At 43.0% G+C, this 20264-nt stretch overlaps 1 protein-coding gene and 2 long non-coding RNA genes across 7 annotated transcripts; 1 reads left to right on the top strand and 2 right to left on the bottom strand.

Annotated features, from left to right (window-relative positions):
• The first annotated feature begins 667 nt into the window (after positions 1-667).
• LOC119029004 lies at positions 668-14490 on the top strand. 3 transcript variants are annotated; one of them, XR_005077878.1, is made up of 7 exons: positions 668-1329; positions 4308-4482; positions 4829-4952; positions 8258-8363; positions 9028-9202; positions 10224-12839; positions 14361-14453. It is a non-coding gene; the product is annotated as an uncharacterized LOC119029004 (long non-coding RNA). The 3 variants fall into 3 exon arrangements; XR_005077877.1 differs by lacking the exon at positions 10224-12839 and having other exon boundaries at positions 14361-14490; XR_005077876.1 differs by lacking the exons at positions 10224-12839; positions 14361-14453 and having other exon boundaries at positions 9028-9545.
• On the bottom strand, positions 9690-10321 carry LOC119029005. The gene is made up of 2 exons (XR_005077879.1): positions 10179-10321; positions 9690-9979 (listed from the first exon to the last, which is right to left on the bottom strand). It is a non-coding gene; the product is annotated as an uncharacterized LOC119029005 (long non-coding RNA).
• On the bottom strand, positions 14303-18823 carry LOC119029002. 3 transcript variants are annotated; one of them, XM_037115496.1, is made up of 9 exons: positions 18664-18823; positions 17866-17976; positions 17423-17730; positions 16297-17304; positions 16043-16201; positions 15482-15946; positions 14860-15389; positions 14614-14754; positions 14303-14489 (listed from the first exon to the last, which is right to left on the bottom strand). In XM_037115496.1, exons 1-4 carry the CDS (start codon positions 18670-18672, stop codon positions 17070-17072), a joined length of 663 nt encoding a protein of 220 aa, XP_036971391.1. In that variant the 5' UTR covers positions 18673-18823; the 3' UTR covers positions 14303-14489; positions 14614-14754; positions 14860-15389; positions 15482-15946; positions 16043-16201; positions 16297-17069. The 3 variants fall into 3 exon arrangements, with proteins under 3 accessions (XP_036971391.1, XP_036971390.1, XP_036971392.1); XM_037115495.1 differs by having other exon boundaries at positions 14874-15389; XM_037115497.1 differs by having other exon boundaries at positions 14303-14455; positions 14874-15389.
• Between the last annotated feature and the right edge of the window lie 1441 nt (positions 18824-20264).

The following is a 20264-nucleotide window of genomic DNA, read 5'->3' as shown; positions in this document are numbered from 1 at the left end:
GATGTTTACCTGTAATATGAAGCAGGATGGACTTTGACTGGAACACTAGAAACCACAACCTTATGATGTCATGATTCCAAAAGGTTATCTCATGTGTATTCAAACCATTTAGATGAGGGTCTAACAATAATACTGGATGAACATTAATGAGCTTTGATAAAAGTTTGAAATATGCAGAACCATACTTTTATGTTTTTATTTTTATTTTATTTTTTGGTGTTGTGTCGTGTTGTGTTCTGAATTGTGTTACTTAGAAGATGTGTTTTCCACTAAAGTCCGTTCTGGGATCTTTGCTCAGAATCAATCCGTGGACATCTTCTGCGGCTTGTGCATAAAAGTAGCTGCTACTGATCCACACAAAAGTATTTCTACACACACACACACACACACACACACACACACACACACACCATGTTAAAGGTCTCTTTTCACAATGACTCAGACTACTTCAAGTGAGAGAAAGCGCGTGATCAGTTTCCACTTGACCAATCACAGCCACTTGTTCTGTCTCTGTCCAATAGTCAGGTGCATGAATGCTGCGTGGCCCTGGCATTGTTTGCATATCTTGATTGACCTTTGCCTGTTCAGTCCTGCTCCCTATCTTCATGTAAATCACTTCCTGCTCATTTGAATTCATCTAATCTTTTTCCTGCACTTCAGCACAAATGTAAGGTTTTATTCAGCCACATTTTGACTGAACTAGACGACAAATTGCTCCTCACACAGCAGGATATCTTTGGTTTCTCTTGTCCTTTGTTTCAGCTAATGATGGGTACATTCACTGGTGAAGTGTAGACTGCTTGTGTTATTTCAGACTCAATTTATAAACTAACGTTAGCTGCAGTTGCTCTCTGTTAGTGGCACAGTGTCCTTTACAGAGAAATCCACAATCCAGCAGCTTTAAACAACTTGAACAAAATGTCCACATTCTTGTATAAGCAGCTGAGAGAGATGGGTCGGTTTTTATTTATTATATATTTTCATTAAAATCTGCTCAAAACGTGATTAAATAGAATTAAAATAAATGAATTGCTACAAATTGTGTAAGTAGTCACAAAGACAGATTCCCCCCTTTACTGGCCTCTTTGGGCAGCTCATACAACTGTACACTCCTACATCGTCCTGTTTTGTTTTGGGTTTTTTTGTTTGTTTGTTTGTTTTCTTTAAATGAAAAGAAAAATCTAATTTACTTGTTGCAGACGTGATTGTGTTTATCTCCGCAGAGTCCGCCTGTGTGACTGCTGTGGCTGTGATCACACTCTGCAGCTCTGCTCTGTTGGAGCTGAATATCTGCCTCAGCAGTGCACAGATGGAAATCACAGTAAGTCAGTAAGTATGGGTTTTTAAATGTGTTTATCATTTGAAATAACAATGAGTAATGATACTCCAGGCAACATACTGGTTTAGATAATAATAGTAGATAATAATATTACAACAAAATATTTATATTAATGTATCTGTTCTTGTAAACATTCTGTGTCAAATGTTTGTTTATACCAAAGAAAAGTCATTCGTCACAAAAAAGTCACAATTTATAGACACGGATCTTGATGCAAATAAATAAAATGAATGTAAGTATACAGATGTGTGTAACCAGGTTGATCCACAATAACATGAAACATTTTTTGTAGCTAAATCCACGAGGAAAGCGGAAATAACAGTGTCCTCTGTGCCAGTCACTGTCTCATACTCACACAGGCCTGAAGGCCAAAGTTAATCCACAGAAATTGAAAGGGCAATTTCCTGTAAATTTGAGGTGAGATAAAAAAATTTAAAAAAATGTCTTCCATAACTTTTTCACGAATCCAATATTTCTCGACTCCATACTTTATAGGCCATTCACTAGTTGCACGGTGTGCTGTTAGAAAAGAGCTTCATAGTTAGAGAAGCATCAGTTCTGCTAGGATCTTTGCTCAGCATCAAGCTGTGGACGCTTTCTGCGGCTCGTGCGTAAAAGCAGCTGCTGCTGATCCACACAAAGTGTTTCTACGTGTGTGAGTCACAGGGAGAGTGAAGCAGCGCTGCTCTCATCTATGCAGCGTTTTAGAAGTAACACAGCGCAGGTAGGGCGGTGATATTAAAGAAGAGACAAGTCACAGCCTGTGTTCTGGCCGATTGTGCTGCGACTTTCCTGCTAAATTCTACGATTAGGAATCTCGGTGTCTCACCCGGGAGGGAGGGGCAGCTGGAGGGTGAGGGTGCTCCGTACCGGGAAGAACACGTACACGCGCGACAAAAGAGCACCTGATCAGATCAGCGTTCAGAATTATTACTGCGGTGCGTCGGCACTTTCCCCCGTTTGAAATAAGGCTGCTCTCTGACGAGCCTTTGCGTCTCACGTTTAAGCTTCTGGTACATGGAAACGAGCTGGCTGTGATCTTCATACCTCCTCTCCCGAGGGGGAACCCTCCCCTCGCACCGGTACAACAATGTCTACCTTGATACGCTACGAGATCTGACACCCGCGCTCATCTCTTAAGTGTATCTGAAAATATCCACGTCGGCAGCGTACAAACCGCCGCGTTATTCACGAAAACTATTATTACGCAGCAGCGCTACGGCGAACGCGGATGTATGGTACCTGACGGCAGGTGTCCACAGGGCGCTCTTGAATCTACACCTCGTAAATACGTGCGAACACCCTCCTACAAAAGCACGCCATTCTGGGAGGACACCGACGTCCCTAACTGTGTCAACGCAGCGCACAGTCCATATGTACGGATCTGGTACTGTCGCGGAAACACTCAACTCGTGCGCTCACTCTGACTGCGCCACACCGACACAGGCAGCGCTTTACTCTCTAAAGGAGACACGCTACCACTGTAACTCCTGACAATCCCGTGTGCCGAAACCTCTAAGAAAATAATGTGCCGGCGTTTCTGGTACAAAGCATTCAGTGAGAGGAGGAGGAGGAGAATTCGTACCACTGAGTAAACCGACCGCCAGTTGTTGTTCAGTTAAGATGATGTGTTGGCACCGTGAGTGAAGGGGTGTTTGCCGGCAGAGGCATCCGGTCTGAGAGCGGCCGATTTGATACTATTAACAGTAAGCCTCCGGCAACAAGTGATGAAGTGACACTCTCCATACTCGCTGTTCTTCATATTGTGTTCACCTCCTGCATCACAGATGGACCTCGCCTACAGGACGGTTGTTGCGGTGCTTAGTTACTTTAAAGCATTTGAAGTAAAGCTGCGCTTTGACGAGCCTCTGCGTCTCACCTTGACGCTTTTGGTAAATGGAAACGAACTGGCTGTGATCTTCATACCTCCCCTCCCTCCTCTCCCGAGAGGGAACGCTCCCCTCATACAGGTTTAATGACGTATTAATGACCAGGGGTTCCGATGATAAGTGTCCACGGGAGCGCAGTGCTCATGGTTTGAATTCCCAGCACTGACACTTGGCCAATACAAGCGAAACCCTTCTACAACCGCGGAAACACTAAACTCGTGCGCTCACTCTGGCTGCGCCACACCGACACAGGCAGCGCTTTACTCTAAAGGAGACACGCTACCACTGTAACTCCTGACAATCCCGTGCGCAGAAACCTCCAGGAAAATCATGTGCCGGCGTTTCTGGTACGAAGCATTCGTGAGAGGAGGAGGAGGAGGAGAATTCGTACCACTGAGTGAACCGACCGCCCGACGACCGTCCTGGAGCAGCAGCTGGACACTGCAGGGATGTTTGTGTACCGACTTGACCGAGATCCACATTACCGACTTCGAATCTGTGGTTTTACAACCAAATCCACAAGCCCAAAACCAGCCGCCATGAAATGTCACCTGCTGTGTAATAAAGGTTTAATAAAGTTTGAACTGTTTTGCTGTTGTGTTTCATTCGCAAACGACACTTATTTAATACATATAAAAATAAAATAAAAAACAAACTACGTTTTGTCAAAATAGACAAAAACTACAGATGATATGGTCCATGTTAACCTGCACGTACACCTTCATAGGTCATCTAATAAAGACGCAATAAACCATAACTTGTATCAAATTAAACAACAACTAGAAATATGGTCTTTATTAGAAAATAATAAAACGTGCATCATCCTGATATCTTTAAACTAAGCAGCAACAAGCTGAACGTTATATTTAATGAGACAAAAGCCAGATATAATATAGATTTATATCCTCATAATAAACCAGACACCTAAATATCAAAATGTCATTTTTTACGGGCTGTAATTCGATAAAAATGTGGTGCGATTTAACCTCAACCATTCTCACGGACAGTTTTATATTTGCTTCCTTGTTTTTTTGTTTTTGTTTCCTTGTTCTTGTATGTGACTGATTCCTCGGATACAGTGAAATGTAGGACTTTGAAGAATCCTCTTCAGCTCCTCCGCGCTCCGTACGGGGAAGCAGCGTACGACTCTCATCGTGCTTTTTGTACAGCGTTGCAGCGGTGCGTCACACCTTCATGCGAGCTTTCACTAAATGAAGCAGAGGAGCCAGTTGTTGTTCACTTCAAGTTTGCAAGGTAACCGGCATCCAGACCATCAGACAGAGACACCAAGCATTGGCCCTAAGACACTTAAGCACCGCAATAAACAACCCTGCCCCGCAGAGAACCATCCAAGAAGCCAAACAAACTGTCAACACCCCCCTGTCATTCATCCTCCAGCTGAAGCCCCCCCATCCCTCTTCTATGGCCGATAACCTAACACAAAACACACTACACAAACCATCTAACACTGACACATGAATATATGAATATCAATAGATCACTTATGAAACACATAAACACAAGTCTGCACTTAATACACATGAGCACTTTATTTTGTTTCTCTCTCTCTCTCGTTGTTTCACTTCCTTCCTTCCTCCAGAGTCCAGCCCCTCCCACCTCTTGCCGCTCACCAAGCTCCACCCACAACAATGGGTAGAAAAGACGGCAGACGCCCTGAGCTACTCCACCAGGATCAAGAGCTCTCGACTCGACTCGACATTGTGGTGAGTGTGAACAAAAGTATAACGTTTACTGACACACTCCGAAGACTCTCATCGCTGGAACGATTTCACGGAAGACAAACATTCGCTCTGGAAACATGATGAATATGATGAACATGATGTACAAGATGGTGGCTGCGTTGTTTCGACTGTTCCAATCTTTCGAAATAACATTTGGAGTCAATCAGCAGTCAAGGTTCTGGATGGTAATACACATAGGTGACAGGGAAGGCGCTACGGTCACTCCTCCTGCTCTGCAGAGTGAGAACGCACTGCGCACACCGGTGTAACAATCTCCACCGTGACATTGTACGAGCTGTGGTTGACGCCTTCTTCTCTGAAACTCATCGTGAAATAACAACGGTTGACAACAAATCGCCGCGCTCTCCACGAAAACCATTATTACGCAGCAGCCTTACGGTGTACGACCATGTTTCTACATAGCGTTACGCGAAAGCTTGGCATCTGACGGTAAGTGTCCACAGGGCGCTCTTGGTCATGGGTTGAATACCCAGAATCTTCACCTCGTAAATATATGCGAACATCCTCCTACAACAGCGCGCTATTCTCGGAGGACATCGATGTTCCTAACTGCCACAACGCAGCGCACAGTCCCTAAATCCGGACCGCAGGCTAAACCCTTCTACTGTCGCGGAAACACTAAACTCGTGCGCTCGATCTCGCTGCGCCACACCGACACAGGCAGCGCTTTACTCTCTAAAGGAGACACGCTATCATTATAACTTCTGACAATCCCGTGCGCCGAAACCTCCAACAAGGAGGAGGAGAATTCGTACCACTGAGTAAACCGACCGTCCGACGGCCGTCCTGGAGCAGCAGCTGGACACTGCATGGATGGTGTGTGTACTGGCTTGACCCAATCTGGGCTGAAAACCAGCCGCCATGAAATGTCACCTGCTACGTAATAAAGGTTTAATAAATTTAGAACTGTTCTGCTGTTTTGTTTCATTTGCAAACAACACTTCTTATGGTTTATAGCGTCTTTATTAGATGACCTATATGCACAGTCTAACATAGGCCATAGTATCTGTAGTTTTTGTCTAATTTGACGAAACGTCCAGTTAATTTACATCTTATAAGTATCAAATTAAACACCAACTAGAAACATGGTCTATATTAGATAGGAAACACAGACAGTTATAAGACGAGTTCACTAATAACGTTAGAAATATATCATTTGTATCAAATCAAACTGGAAATGTGTTCTGTATTAGAAAATAACAAAACCTCCTTTATCTTGATATTGTTTAAACTAAGTAACAACAAGCTGAACTTTATATTTGGTGAGACAAAAACTAGATATGATATATATGTAAGTCCTCATTATAAACCATCTAAATATCTAAATCACACTGTAATGTCATTTTTTTACAAGCTGTAATTTGACAAATGTAGTGTGCCGTTTTTTCCATCACGTCTGCGGTTCTGGTTGAGCTCGGTTGGACTCGGTGCGTAAATCCGGCTCGGGAGCTCGGGAATCAAGAAGAATACATAAAAAAGTAATTGATTCCTCAATTTCGTTTTTCTCGACAAAGAGATCCAATCATCGTGTGTTGATTCGGATACAGTGAAATGTAGGACTTTGAAGAATCCTCTTCAGCTCCTCCGCGCTCCGTACGGGGAAGCAGCGTACGACTCGCATCGTGCTTTTTGTACAGCGTTGCAGCGGTGCGTCACACCTTCATGCGAGCTTTCACTAAATGAAGCAGAGGAGCCAGTTGTTGTTCACTTCAAGTTTGCAAGGTTTGTTACTAACTTTACACAGTCGAATTTTACATGCTTGTGAAAGTGAGATGCTCTCGTTTAAGCGTGACTGATCAAATCCAACATGTGTGTGTTATGACGTGTGTGCGGCTGTTATCTGTCTCCTCTGCTCATTAAAGCTCATGTCCAGACTTTAACCTGTCGTGATGTCCTGGCCCGTTGTTCAAGGTTTTCTTTCCCTTGTTCAGAACAAATGTGCATACAAACATTTCAAACGCACCAAACTGACACTATCCTCTGTGCATTTGTTGTCGCACATTAACGATGGACACTACAGTGAGCACACAACAGACTCGTGCCGGCTCCATTACTAATTACATTCAGAGTGTGTACAGTGAAATAATCGCCACTGATTATCAATGAGGGTCCATATTGATCCAGACTACAGACACTGAGCACGGAGTCAAAAGCTGCAGTGACAGAGGAAACTCTCCTCCTAAAGCTTCTCCAGCACATGACGGTGTGTGAGCCTGTGTGCGCTCTGGATGGCACAGAGGCTCACCGCGCCCACCAAGCAAACACGCTAACTGTACAAACGACCGGTCGACCAAGTGTTGTGTTGTGTTGTGTTCTGAATTGTGTTACTTAGAAGATGTGTTTTCCACTAAAGTCCGTTCTACTGGGATCTTTGCTCAGAATCAATCCCTGGAAGTCTTCTGCGGCTCGTGCATAAAAGTAGCTGCTACTGATCCACACAAAAGTATTTCCACACACACACACACACACACACACACACACACCATGTTAAAGGTCTCTTTTCACAATGACTCAGACTATTTCGAGTGAGAGAAAGCGCGTGATCAGTTTCCACTTGACCAATCACAGCCACTTGTTCTGTCTCTGTCCAATAGTCGGGTGCATGAACGTTGCGTGGCCCAGGCATATTTTGCATATCTTGACTGACCTGTTCAGTCACGCTCCCTATTTTCATGTAACCTATTTCCTGGTCTTCAGCACAAATATAAGGTTTTATTCAGCCGCATTTTGACTGAACTAGTCGACAAATTGCTCCTCACACAGCAGGATATCTTTGGTTTCTCTTGTCCTTTGTTTCAGCTAATGATGGGTACATTCACTGGTGAAGTGTAGACTGCTTGTGTTATTTCAGACTCAATTTATAAACTAACGTTAGCTGCAGTTGCTCTCTGTTAGTGGCACAGTGTCCTTTACAGAGAAATCCACAATCCAGCAGCTTTAAACAACTTGAACAAAATGTCCACATTCTTGTATAAGCAGCTGAGAGAGATGGGTCGGTTTTTATTTATTATATATTTTCATTAAAATCTGCTCAAAACGTGATTAAATAGAATTAAAATAAATGAATTGCTACAAATTGTGTAAGTAGTCACAAAGACAGATTCCCCCCTTTACTGGCCTCTTTGGGCAGCTCATACAACTGTACACTCCTACATCGTGCTGTTTTGTTTTTTTTTTTTTGTTTGTTTGTTTGTTTGTTTTTTTCTTTAAATGAAAAAAAAAATCTAATTTACTTGTTGCAGACGTGATTGTGTATATCTCCGCAGAGTCCGCCTGTGTGACTGCTGTGGCTGTGATCACACTCTGCAGCTCTGCTCTGTTGGAGCTGAATATCTGCCTCAGCAGTGCACAGATGGAAATCACAGTAAGTCAGTAAGTATGGGTTTTTAAATGTGTTTATCATTTGAAATAACAATGAGTAATGATACTCCAGGCAACATACTGGTTTAGATAATAATAGTAGATAATAATATTACAACAAAATATTTATATTAATGTATCTGTTCTTGTAAACATTCTGTGTCAAATGTTTGTTTTTACCAAAGTTTTGCTGTGGTGTTTCATTCGCAAACGACACTTATATAATACATATAAAAAAAATTAAAAAAACAAACTGTACGTTTTGTCAAAATAGACAAAAACTACAGATGATATGGTCCATGTTAAACTGCACGTACACCTTTATAGGTCATCTAATAAAGACGCAATAAACCATAACTTGTATCAAATTAAACAACTAGAAATATGGTCTTTATTAGAAAATAATAAAACGTGCATCATCCTGATATCTTTAAACTAAGCAGCAACAAGCTGAACGTTATATTTAATGAGACAAAAGCCAGATATAATATAGATTCATATCCTCATAATAAACCAGACACCTAAATATCAAAATGTCATTTTTTACGGGCTGTAATTCGATAAAAATGTGGTGCGATTTAACCTCAACCATTCTCACGGACAGTTTTATATTTGCTTCCTTGTTTTTTTGTTTTTGTTTCCTTGTTCTTGTATGTGACTGATTCCTCGGATACAGTGAAATGTAGGACTTTGAAGAATCCTCTTCAGCTCCTCCGCGCTCCGTACGGGGAAGCAGCGTACGACTCGCATCGTGCTTTTTGTACAGCGTTGCAGCGGTGCGTCACACCTTCATGCGAGCTTTCACTAAATGAAGCAGAGGAGCCAGTTGTTGTTCACTTCAAGTTTGCAAGGTTTGTTTCTAACTTTACACAGTCGAATTTTACATGCTTGTGAAAGTGAGATGCTCTCGTTTAAGCGTGACTGATCAAATCCAACATGTGTGTGTTATCCCTCATGTTGTGTTCGTTTCATGTTAAACAATTTTGTGTTCCCGGTCAAAAATGACCGTTCCATTTAAACTCATCATAAAAACTGTAAAAATACATAATTATCACTATTTGTTGTGTTAGATCTTTTTATCAACTTCAGTTCTTGTGAACATTACAAGTTTTGAACTTCTATTTGTTATTTATGGCCTGTATACCTCACTGATCTGACCGTATACATCTTGAATTCGAGTTCTAAAAAGCATAATTTCTGGATTATTTTGACTATAAGAAAATAATCAGATGAAACATAGTATATTGTTTATCACAGACTACTTTGGGTCAAATTTACCAAGGACATTTGTTTTGAAACCATTTCATTTTTTTATATAGTCACATAAAGTAACACCAGTCGTGTTCCCGGTCAAAAGTGACCGGAATATTTTATTTGTGTACAATGGAAATTATCCCAAAACAATTTCACAATATCACAAGATCAATGTCTTAATACAATAAAGAACAACTAACAAGAACAACAACATTACAATATTCATCACTCTATCAGATGTTTTTCCCCTGCTTCCATCTTGGATTGAGCTCCATCCACAGCACGAATGTGTTGTATGTTGACACGTCTAACATGTTGAATATCACCACCATGGGCCAACGTGTCTTCCTCTGACAAGAGTATGTGCCAGTAACCTGCAAATGTGCACAAAGTAGATAAAATCATGAATATATTCAAATGATACCTCATGTATCATATTGAAATGAGAAGAACTGACTCAGTGTTGTTCATAAATGTAATGTGTACTCCACCAAAACCAAGTCTTACTTTTATAGTGCAGTTCAAACAATCTGATGATAGAAAGATGTACATGAAAAATAAAAATCAACATACCTTATCAAGGTTGTCAACTCTGCCTTTGTTCCTGTTGTAATCCAGGATGGCTTTCTTGGGTTTCTTGTCCTCCCTGGTGATCACAGCAGCATCCCTGTGCAGAGTTGTCATCAGAGCACATTTTTCCTTTTCTTTGGACAGCAGGACACAGGAGTGTCCTCACTGCCAGTTTCCTGGCCTCTCTCCTCCTCACCAGTGTGGTGATCACATATGTAATCAATATCCGCACTTATGGTATATCGACATGCCATGGTGCTGCCACACAATGAACTGTGAGCAAGGCCTCAAAAAAGCATTTATATAGGCTGCCAAAGCTGTGAGAAAAGTTCAATATTATTGAAACAATGCTGCAACTTTATGAGAGCAGGTGATGTTCCCGCGGGAGAGAGACTCTACTGGGCTAAGGTTCCCATGGTGGTTGCCTGGGACCCAAGGTGTGTGTGTGTGTGTGTGTGTGTGTGTGTGTGTGTGTGTGTGTGTGTGCGCGCATGTGTGCGTGTGTGCGTGTGTGTGTGTGTTGGCATGTGTGTGTGTGTGTCCATATGACAAATGAGGATGTACCTGAGATCAGTTTTTTACACTAAATGTAGTCTCCCCCATTCATTTCTAATGACTGGTCATTTTTGACCGGGAACACCAAGAGTGTACAAAAGGTGAATAAAATACACAAAATTGTATGTAAATAAATACTATTTATTTTGTGTGTTGAAATCCTCTTTGTGGACAAAGTCATGGACTCTTAGGTCAGTCTGATCAAATTAAGTACATTTTTCACAGATAAAACTTTTAAATCGGTCAGATTTGACCGGAACACAACATGAGGGTTATGACGTGTGTGCGGCTGTTATCTGTCTCCTCTGCTCATTAAAGCTCATGTCCAAACTTTAACCTGTCGTGATGTCCTGGCCCGTTGTTCAAGGTTTTCTTTCCCTTGTTCAGAACAAATGTGCATACAAACATTTCAAACGCACCAAACTGACACTATCCTCTGTGCATTTGTTGTCGCACATTAACGATGGACACTACAGTGAGCACACAACAGACTCGTGCCGGCTCCATTACTAATTACATTCAGAGTGTGTACAGTGAAATAATCGCCACTGATTATCAATGAGGGTCCATATTGATCCAGACTACAGACACTGAGCACGGAGTCAAAAGCTGCAGTGACAGAGGAAACTCTCCTCCTAAAGCTTCTCCAGCACATGACGGTGTGTGAGCCTGTGTGCGCTCTGGATGGCACAGAGGCTCACCGCGCCCACCAAGCAAACACGCTAACTGTACAAACGACCGGTCGACCAAGTGTTGTGTTGTGTTGTGTTGTGTTGTGTCTTGTGTTGCTTTGAGGATGTGTTGTGTTTTTCACTAAAGTCAGTTCTGGTGCGAACTTTGCTTGTACGAAAACAGTAGCTGCTGCTGATCCACACAAAGGTAGTTTTACACACAAACATACACGCTCGATAAAAGAGCACCTGATCAGTCTCCACCAATCAAATCACACTGCAGCCCATAAAGCCTGCCAATATGTTCCCTCTCTTGAGCAGCGATGGATTTCGCGTTAAGAGTTATTACTGCGGTGCGTCGGCACTTTAACCTGTTTGAAATAAGGCTGCTCTTTGACGAGCCTCTCCCGAGGGGGAACCCTCCCATCGCACCGATGCAATAAGAACCATGACGTTTTATACAACCTATGACACCCGCGCTCATCTCTCAAGCTTATCTGAAAATATTCACGTCGGTGGCATACAAACCGCCACGTTATCCACGAAAACCATTATTACGCAGCAGCATTAGTGTGAATGAGGACGTTTCTACATAGCGCTATGCGCACGTATGGAATCTGACGCTCAGTGTCCACAGGGCGATCTTGGTCATGGGTAGAATGCCCAGAATATACACCTGGCAACATACATGCGAAGACCTTCTTTTAAAAGCTGCAAGAATTGTTTGTCCTACTAGCGACAGAGGCACATATAACCAGCCGCCATGTCACCTGCTATGTAATAAAGGTTTAACAGAGTTTGAACTGTTTTGCAGTTTTGTTTCATTTGCAAACAACACTTATAAGATGTAACAAGATGTGCGTTTTGTCAAATTGGAGAAAAACTACAGAAAAACTACAGATAATATGGCCTATGACTCTGCACATACACCGTTATAGGTCATCTAATAAAGACGCAATAAACCATAATATGTATCAAATTAAACAACTAGAAATGTGTTCTACATTAGATAGTCAGCAACGACAAACTAAGATGAGTTCACGTTAAACGTTAAAAATGTCTAATTTGTATCAAATTAGACAACAACTAGAAATGTGTTCTGTATTAGAAAATAATAAAACCTGTTTTATCCTGATATTTTTAAACTAACAATCATAACAATCTCATCACATTTTCATTATTAGTCTCTATTAGTCTTATGTATAGCACACACCAAGCATCCACATCGGCCTTTTTTATTATTAAAATGTAACAGTGGTCACATATACTTCTCTTCACTGTTCAGATGCAGTTTAAAATATTTCAGCACCAGCCCAGTGACACAGCATCAGGTGCTCTTGTCCCTCTACCTCAGCACAGCAGAGTGGCACAGCATCAGGACTAAAGGCACCAACAGACCTGCTGACTGGCCATCTCCTCTGACAAAGTGATATGAGAGGTAGTTCACAGAGAACCAGATCAAATAAAAAGCAGTTACACATTTCCCAAAAACAAAGATGGGAGAGTGTCAACATGACTTTTGTAACAGAGTGTTAATCAGTGCTGAACAAATCAAAAGAAGCTGGCTGATGTACTCAAACAGAAATGATAGCTTGCACTGCCTCTGCTGCTAAATGTTTTCTCCAAAAGAATATAGACTTAATGAAGAAGGACTAAAGGACTGGAGAAATGCAAGCCACTTGCTGAAGGTTTATGAGGATAGCCATGAGCACAATACCCACATGGCAACATGGAAGGAGTTGGAGGTCGTTTTGCAAAGCAGCTGACAATAGATAAGTGAAAGAAGGCACTCTGAGGCTGAGAGATGATATGTTTGCACGATGCCTCATTTATATTGTATTTTTATCACTTGTTACTTTCTTCATTTTTATTAAGTGCGATATTTTTGACTTAAAAGAAATAAAATCTTGAATTCTTACATGCAGATTCTATGTGAGTGTATGAAAGTTGATTGTGAAATTGACTGCGATGCAAGAGGCCACCGGCTAAGAGCCTGCACAGAGTAACCAAGACAACAAGCAAACACACTAATTGTACAAACCACTGGTCGACCTCGTGTTGTGTTCTGTCTTGTGTTACTCAGAAGATGTGTTGTGTTTTTCACTTAAAGTTCTGCTGGCATCTTTGTTCAGAATCAACCCGTGGAAGTTTTCTGCGGCTCGTGCGTAAAAGTAGCTGTTGTTGATCCACACAAAGGTATTTTTACACACACACACACACACACACACACACACACACACACACACACACACACACACACACACACACACACACACACAGTGTATTCACAGATCCAATTCAATGCTCTGACCTCTCTGCACACTGGCCATAACATCAGTAAGTGAAAGGACAATATAACTAGTTCTATCAAGTGAGGCAGACTCTGACATCTTATGGACAGAAACTGTAATTACAGTCTGTACAGTCAATGAGATGTTGGATCATATTTCTGAAATTGTCCCCATTCATGCTCAGCAAACAGACTGCATGGTGATGTTCATCACTCAGACAGGGTCAAACTCTGATGAGAGGTTAGAGGTCCCACTTGACTGATATATCAGTGTATATCCAGGGGTTCCAGGGTCGGAACTGTTACTTTAACAATGTATTCTAATACACCTAATACTACCTCAAGACCAAATATGTTGCCTAAAGTCATTTTGAATGATCGTAATACTTTAAAAACACACTTTTTTACAGTTTAGAACAACACAAAAAAAAGACATTAAGGCACCTTTAGGTGTAAAGGTGTAACTGGGGCTACATCCTGTGGGGCTTGTATGAGGATACATACGACTACATGCTTTCACATAGACAAGCTTTGTTATATTTACAAATGAAACATCAGCATCTTCAGCTGGTCTCTTTTAAAATAATTCATTAAGAACAACAACACTGAGAATAATGTAGGCTGATATTTTATTGGCCCTCTGAAAGGAGTTCTGTTGTCTCTTTCCAGCAGCAGAGAGGTCTCGGGTCAGGACCTTGTTGGGCTCTGGTTGATCTTGAGTTTCGATCGAGAGGAACCAGGTGGAGAGAGGTGATGATTCACTGCTGTGGTTCAAGTGAAGAAACTGGATATAATTTCCTGCAGGAGGACAATATATGGATTTATTTGTCCTAAATCTAGATTAGATCATTTATAAAAAAAGACATTTGAAAGGTGTTTAGTCATTAAAACCCATGAGAAATCAAACTAATGAGTGGCTTACCTCAGTGTATTGATGATTTCTAGCAGCTCTTTGGAGGACAATGCCATGAAGGTGACACAGCTTGGACTTCTCCATGATGGACAGCTGATCCAGTCTGATGATGCCTTTAGGAACAGCATGGATCCACCAGCTGATGTTTGTCTGAGATGATACAAAACAAAATAAATGAAAGTTCTGAAAATGTGTTTTTATCCTGTCACAGGGAGTTCAGATCCTTCTGTAACGACTCTTTAGTTTAGCACTTACTGCACTTTACTCACTGGATGTGTTCTGGCAGTGGATGTTTCTGGTCGGGGCTGTAGCTGTTGGTAATCATCTGCAGGTGGAGGGGAGAAGCTGTAGGTGGAGGATTATTCTGCAGCTCCATGCCAGAATAAGCAGGATGAAGCAGTGGCTTCAGGTTTGTGGCAGAGGCTGCAGGTGGAGGTTCAGGCTGCAGAGGACTGAGATGGAGGGTTTGACTACAGCTATCTGCAAGAATCTACAGGTGGAGGAAGCTGGAGGTTCCTTGCATAGGCTGTAGATGGAGGTTTGGGCTTCAACTATCTGCAAGAATCTGCAGGTGGAGGTGGTGGCTGCAGGTTACTGGCAGAGGCTAAAGGAGGAGTTTAGGTCACAGCATCTGCAGGTGGAGTTCACCACTGCAGGTTAATAGCAGAGAATTTAGGTGGTGGCGTGTGTCTGTCTGCCCAAATCTGATGAAGGTATTGTGGTTGTTTTTCAGCTGAGGATGGATGTTGGAGGTGGAGGTGGAGGCTTCAGTGGTCTTCCAAAATCTGTGGGTGGAGGCAGAAAAAGCTTACAGGCAGAAGCTGTCAGCAGAAGATGGAAGACACTTTAGGTGGAGGTTTTGACAGCAGTTGTCTACCAGAATCTGCAGGTGGAGGAAGCAGCTGCAGCTTCCTGGCAGAGGCTTTAGGTGGAGGCTTGTGTTTGTCAGCACAGATCTACTGACTGATGGTGATGCAGCAGTATTTTTTATATCAGGCGAGGAGGTGGAGGAAGAGGTCTTACTGGTCTTCCAGAATCTGTAGGGTGGAGGAAGACAACAGGTTACTGGCAGAGCCTGCAGGCAGAAAGATGGAAGATAATTTAGATGGAGTCAGAGGGGCAGGTTTTTAGAGGAAGACTCAGTATGGCATTTAGTTGGAGGACAAAGGTTGCAGCAATCTGTCAGATTCCACAGGTGGAGGTGCAGTGGATGTTGCTGGCAGAAGCTATAGGTGGACTTGTTGAAACTGTCTGCTGCTGGTGACAAAAATCTTCTGATGGAGGCAGTGTTGTTGTTTTTCAACTCATGATGGAGGTGGAGGCTTCAGTGGTCTTCCAAAATCTGTGGGTGGAGGAAGACAAAGGATTACTGGTAGAGGCTGTCTGAGATGGAAGATGGAAGACACTTGAGGTGGAGGTTTTGGCTGTAGTTGTCTACCAGAATCTGCAGGTGGAGGTGGCAGCTGCATGTTTCTGGTGGAGATTTTAAGTGGAGGCTTGTTCTGCTCTTTGTTGGAACAAATTGACAGGTGGAGGCAGCAAATTCTTTGAGCTGATGAAGGAGGTGGAGGTTGAGGCATCATTGGTCTTTCATAATCTGTAGGTGGATGAAGCAACAGGTTACTGGCAGAGACATAAAGATGAAAGATACTTAAGGTGGAGGTTCTGGCAGCACTTTTCAGCTGCAGGTACCTGGAAGAGGTGGATGTTTCTGTCAGTTGACAGTGAAGTGGCATTTCTCTGTTAGACTCTGCAGGTGGTGCGGGTGGCTGCAGGTTCCTGACAGAGGTTTTAGGTGGAGGCTTGTGTTTGTCAGCACAAATCTACTGGTGGAGGCAGAGGTTCTGATTTTCAGCCAAGGGTGGAGGTGGAGGTGGAGGTAGAAGCCTCAATGTTCATCCAGAATCTGTTGGTGGAGAAAACAACAGGTTGCTGGCAGAGGATGTAGGTGGACTTGTTGAAATTCTCTGCTAGAATCTGCAGGTGGAGCTGGTGGCTGCAGGTTTCTGGCAGATGCAGTAGATGGAGGCAGGAGTTGGAAGCAGCTGCAATTGGATGAATGAGGTTGAAGCTGACAACAAGAATTTACAGGCGGAGCTGGCGGAAGACGTTCTTGGCTGAAGATTTGGGTGGAGTATGTCTTTGCAGCTGTCTGCTGTCTGCAGGTGGAGGCTAGAGCAGCAGATGGCTGACGTGGTAAGAAGGCACAGTTTAGATTTAAAAGTGACTGGAGGAGACTTGTAGGTGAAGGATGGAGCCTCTTACTCCAGGTGGCTCTCAGAGGTTGGGTCTTGTCCGGTGTCAGGCGTAGATGGTGTTTGAGGTGGAGGCTTGATTACTGACGGAGGCTGCATGGACTGATGTAAATGAAGCCAGTTGTGTTGAGGTCTCCAATATTTACAGGCTGGATTTGATCTCATTGAACTGTTATTACAGAGTGTTGGAGTGAAGCCGCTGCTCTCAGGTCAGTCGGACTTCTTGGCTCCTTTAAGTGGAGGCTGTCCAGGGCTCGGTTCTCCCAGAGTGTCTAAATCATAGAGGGGAGGAGAGAGTCCAGCCCTGTACGAGACATCCACGTGTGTGAGTCCATCTTGATGGGTTGATGATGTCATGGCGGGCCGGTCCAGTCTCTCCCACAGCTTCCACTTGATACGTCGTCCCAGCTGTAAACTGTACGGACGAACCCGGCCGCTCTGGTACCTGTGAGGAGTGGAGGGAACACAAATGGTATAAAATGTGATCGAGTGATAGATTTTTGAATCGGTTGACAAATGTGATGATCTGATTGACAGAGTCAGCATGTTTGACCCAAACGTACCTCAGCAGGTCGTCGACCACTTCATGATAGACTCTCTGGTAATCTTCCACTGAGCAGTTGTGTATCTTGACTGGACCAGCGTGGTTCACATCAGTGGAGCTCGGCTGGTTGGCAGGCGGGCCGGGGGGCACGTTGGGCGCCACGGGCAGGTCAGCAGGTGGGATGGTGGATGGAGGCGCTGGGACCAAACTCCTCTTCCCTGGACCACGAGCAGAAGGTGTAGAAGGACGGGACGCGGAGCGCCGCTTCCTCTTCCGGGGAAGTTTGGCCGTAGTAGCAGAGTGCTGGGGCCCCGGGGTTAAATTCACCTGGAGGAGGTCAGCAGCACACGAGAGGATGTCAGGCTGGTCAACTTGTTACTTATCAACAGAATACTTTTACACGCTGACAACAGAAACATCTGCATCAGAAGTGAACGTTGTGTTTTCCTCCAGATGTCTAACCTGCTCGTTCCTGCAGCATGGACACTTGCTCCAGGAAGCGTGTGCCCAGCCTGCAGAGCTTCTCCTGCGGCTGCCGTAGTCGTGGTCTCGCAGGTGGACGGGAAGGTCACACTGCAACAACACACACACATTCACATGTTACAGTGAGGCTCTGCAGGTGCTGTCATACCAACAGGTAGCATTGAATAGACCAGATCTAATTTCTGTAACTGTCCTCTAAAAATAATATTCCTTTCTATGAGCATAGAGGCCTGTTCATGTTTTCAACCAGTGGAGCCAGAAATCTATTTTCTGAAACAAGATAAAATTGATATTTTAAAGGCTCCAGAGCAACAATGAGCAGCTGGACCAATACAATCCTGTTTATCAGCAGTCCTACATGAGGAATTTTAACAACATATTGATGTATATTCAGTAAAAGCAATTGTTCCGAGTGTAGCACTTTAATGCACATTATCTTGATTATATTCAGATACTTTTACTTGTAATAGAGTATTTTTGCAGGATATATCCACCTGTACTGAAGTAGGACTGAAGGGTCTGACTAGCTTACCTGTCCACTTCTGCCTCCCACTACATTATATACAACATGTCTGCTTCGGCCTGAACAGCTGCTTCATCTCCAAACACTTTAACATCCTTTATTCTTTCTGTACACTTCATTAGTTTGAGTACTTGAGTCTATTGTCTGTACCGTGAGACATGTTACAGTGTTCATCTCAGAGCCTGATGACTTTCACCTGTCAGGCTTCACAACACAGAAAAAACCATCAGACTGTCAAAGAGTTCAAGTCTCACATGCTCCATGTTGGAGGTGTGTGTCGGTTGTCAGTCTCAGCGGGTCGTTCGTTGTTATCCGCAGTGAAAAAGTCTTCAGGAGAAACAAAAATCTACAGAAGCTGAAATTGGTAAAATCTCTCGTGTTGACAGTTTCGGGCTCTGTTTGTTTTTAAATGATGACCTGGTAGAAATGATGCACCTGGAGAAAAACGCAGCAACCGTGGAATCCTGCACAGCCATTTTGTGGGCGTGTTCTCCAGTCACACCTCACCTCTGGATTTAAACCTTCATCCAGTCAACCTGCAAAAGATGGAGTCCAGATCTAACCATGAAGAAATGTCCAGCTGTGACTGTGTCCTCTCTCATATCGCCTGACAGAAGTTTGTTTCAGTCCTGATAGTAACAGCTCCTTCTGACAGGACGACATATGAAAGCTTTTATTTTGACATAGAAACTTTTCACTCTCCTTTATTACATTTTTTTTTTTTTTACTTAATCTATATCTCAGGTTCGGAGACTCTCAGCTTTTATGGACATTATTTCATTAACATCACAAAGAGCGCAACAAGCCACCTGTGTGTATTTTGTAAATGGAGCTGCACACACACACACACACACACACACAAACACACACAGAGTCCTCTGGAAACACGTTTCATGCTCATGTCATGAGTTTGGCCTCTTTTACTTTGCTTTATTTCCAACCAATTACAATTTTTAATCTGCATCCAAACTGTTCATACATAGGTTTGTTTATTAAGCACGTGTTGTCGTCACACAGCAGCAGCATAAGTGCGTGCGTCCACATATACGGTGCGCCTTTTACGCACGTGGCACAGCTGCAATAAGTTCAAACATTTACCGTTAATATTTCCACGATCAGACAGGATCAAACTGAAGTTGACTTTGAGGGATTTTGTTGTAGGCTGTTGAAATATTCTAATGTAGACAAACATAATCTTGAAAAATATCTATCGCATCTCATACTACACATGTTAAATCACTCAGTGCTGAGCTCTAGGTCAGCCTTTCTCAAACTTTTTTCAGCCAGGGCACCTTTCAAAAGTGCATAAAATCTCAAGGCACCCCAGTGTAAAATATGATTAAAAACGACACTGCATAGCCTAAACGTAAATGCAAACGTCCTGTTTATTTAGACAGGACAGTAATGAACAGAGCATAATACAACGGTAAATATTAATAATAACAACTTCATAGCAACTTTATAGCACCTTTAAAAACACAGGTTTACAAAGTGCTTCACAAAACAATAAAGCAGAGACACAAATGCCATAAAACCATAAGAGGTGGACCGCCCAAGCTATACAGCAACACAGGCAATACAAGAACCCAACAAATTGAGAGCAGGAGAACTCAAATGAAGTGCAGAGATAGCAGGAATGTTTTTCCATCATAGTGCTTGTTTCCATCCGTGCTATACGCGCACGCACACACACCCACACACACCCACACACACACACACACACACACACACACACACACGCAAACAATAATCCGCAATGAGAGAGGGAGAGAGAGGTCCACATTCGCGCAGCAGCGCGCATACGCACACAAATAAGCCGCAATTGAGAGAGAGAGGGGGGGGGGGGGGGGGTGTG

The sequence above is a fragment of the Acanthopagrus latus genome, chromosome 11, assembly GCF_904848185.1.
Source record: "Acanthopagrus latus isolate v.2019 chromosome 11, fAcaLat1.1, whole genome shotgun sequence".
Classification (NCBI taxonomy): Eukaryota; Metazoa; Chordata; class Actinopteri; order Spariformes; family Sparidae; genus Acanthopagrus; species Acanthopagrus latus.
The sequence above is the reverse complement of the archived record's forward strand: the minus strand, read 5'-3'. Positions and strand labels throughout refer to the sequence as shown.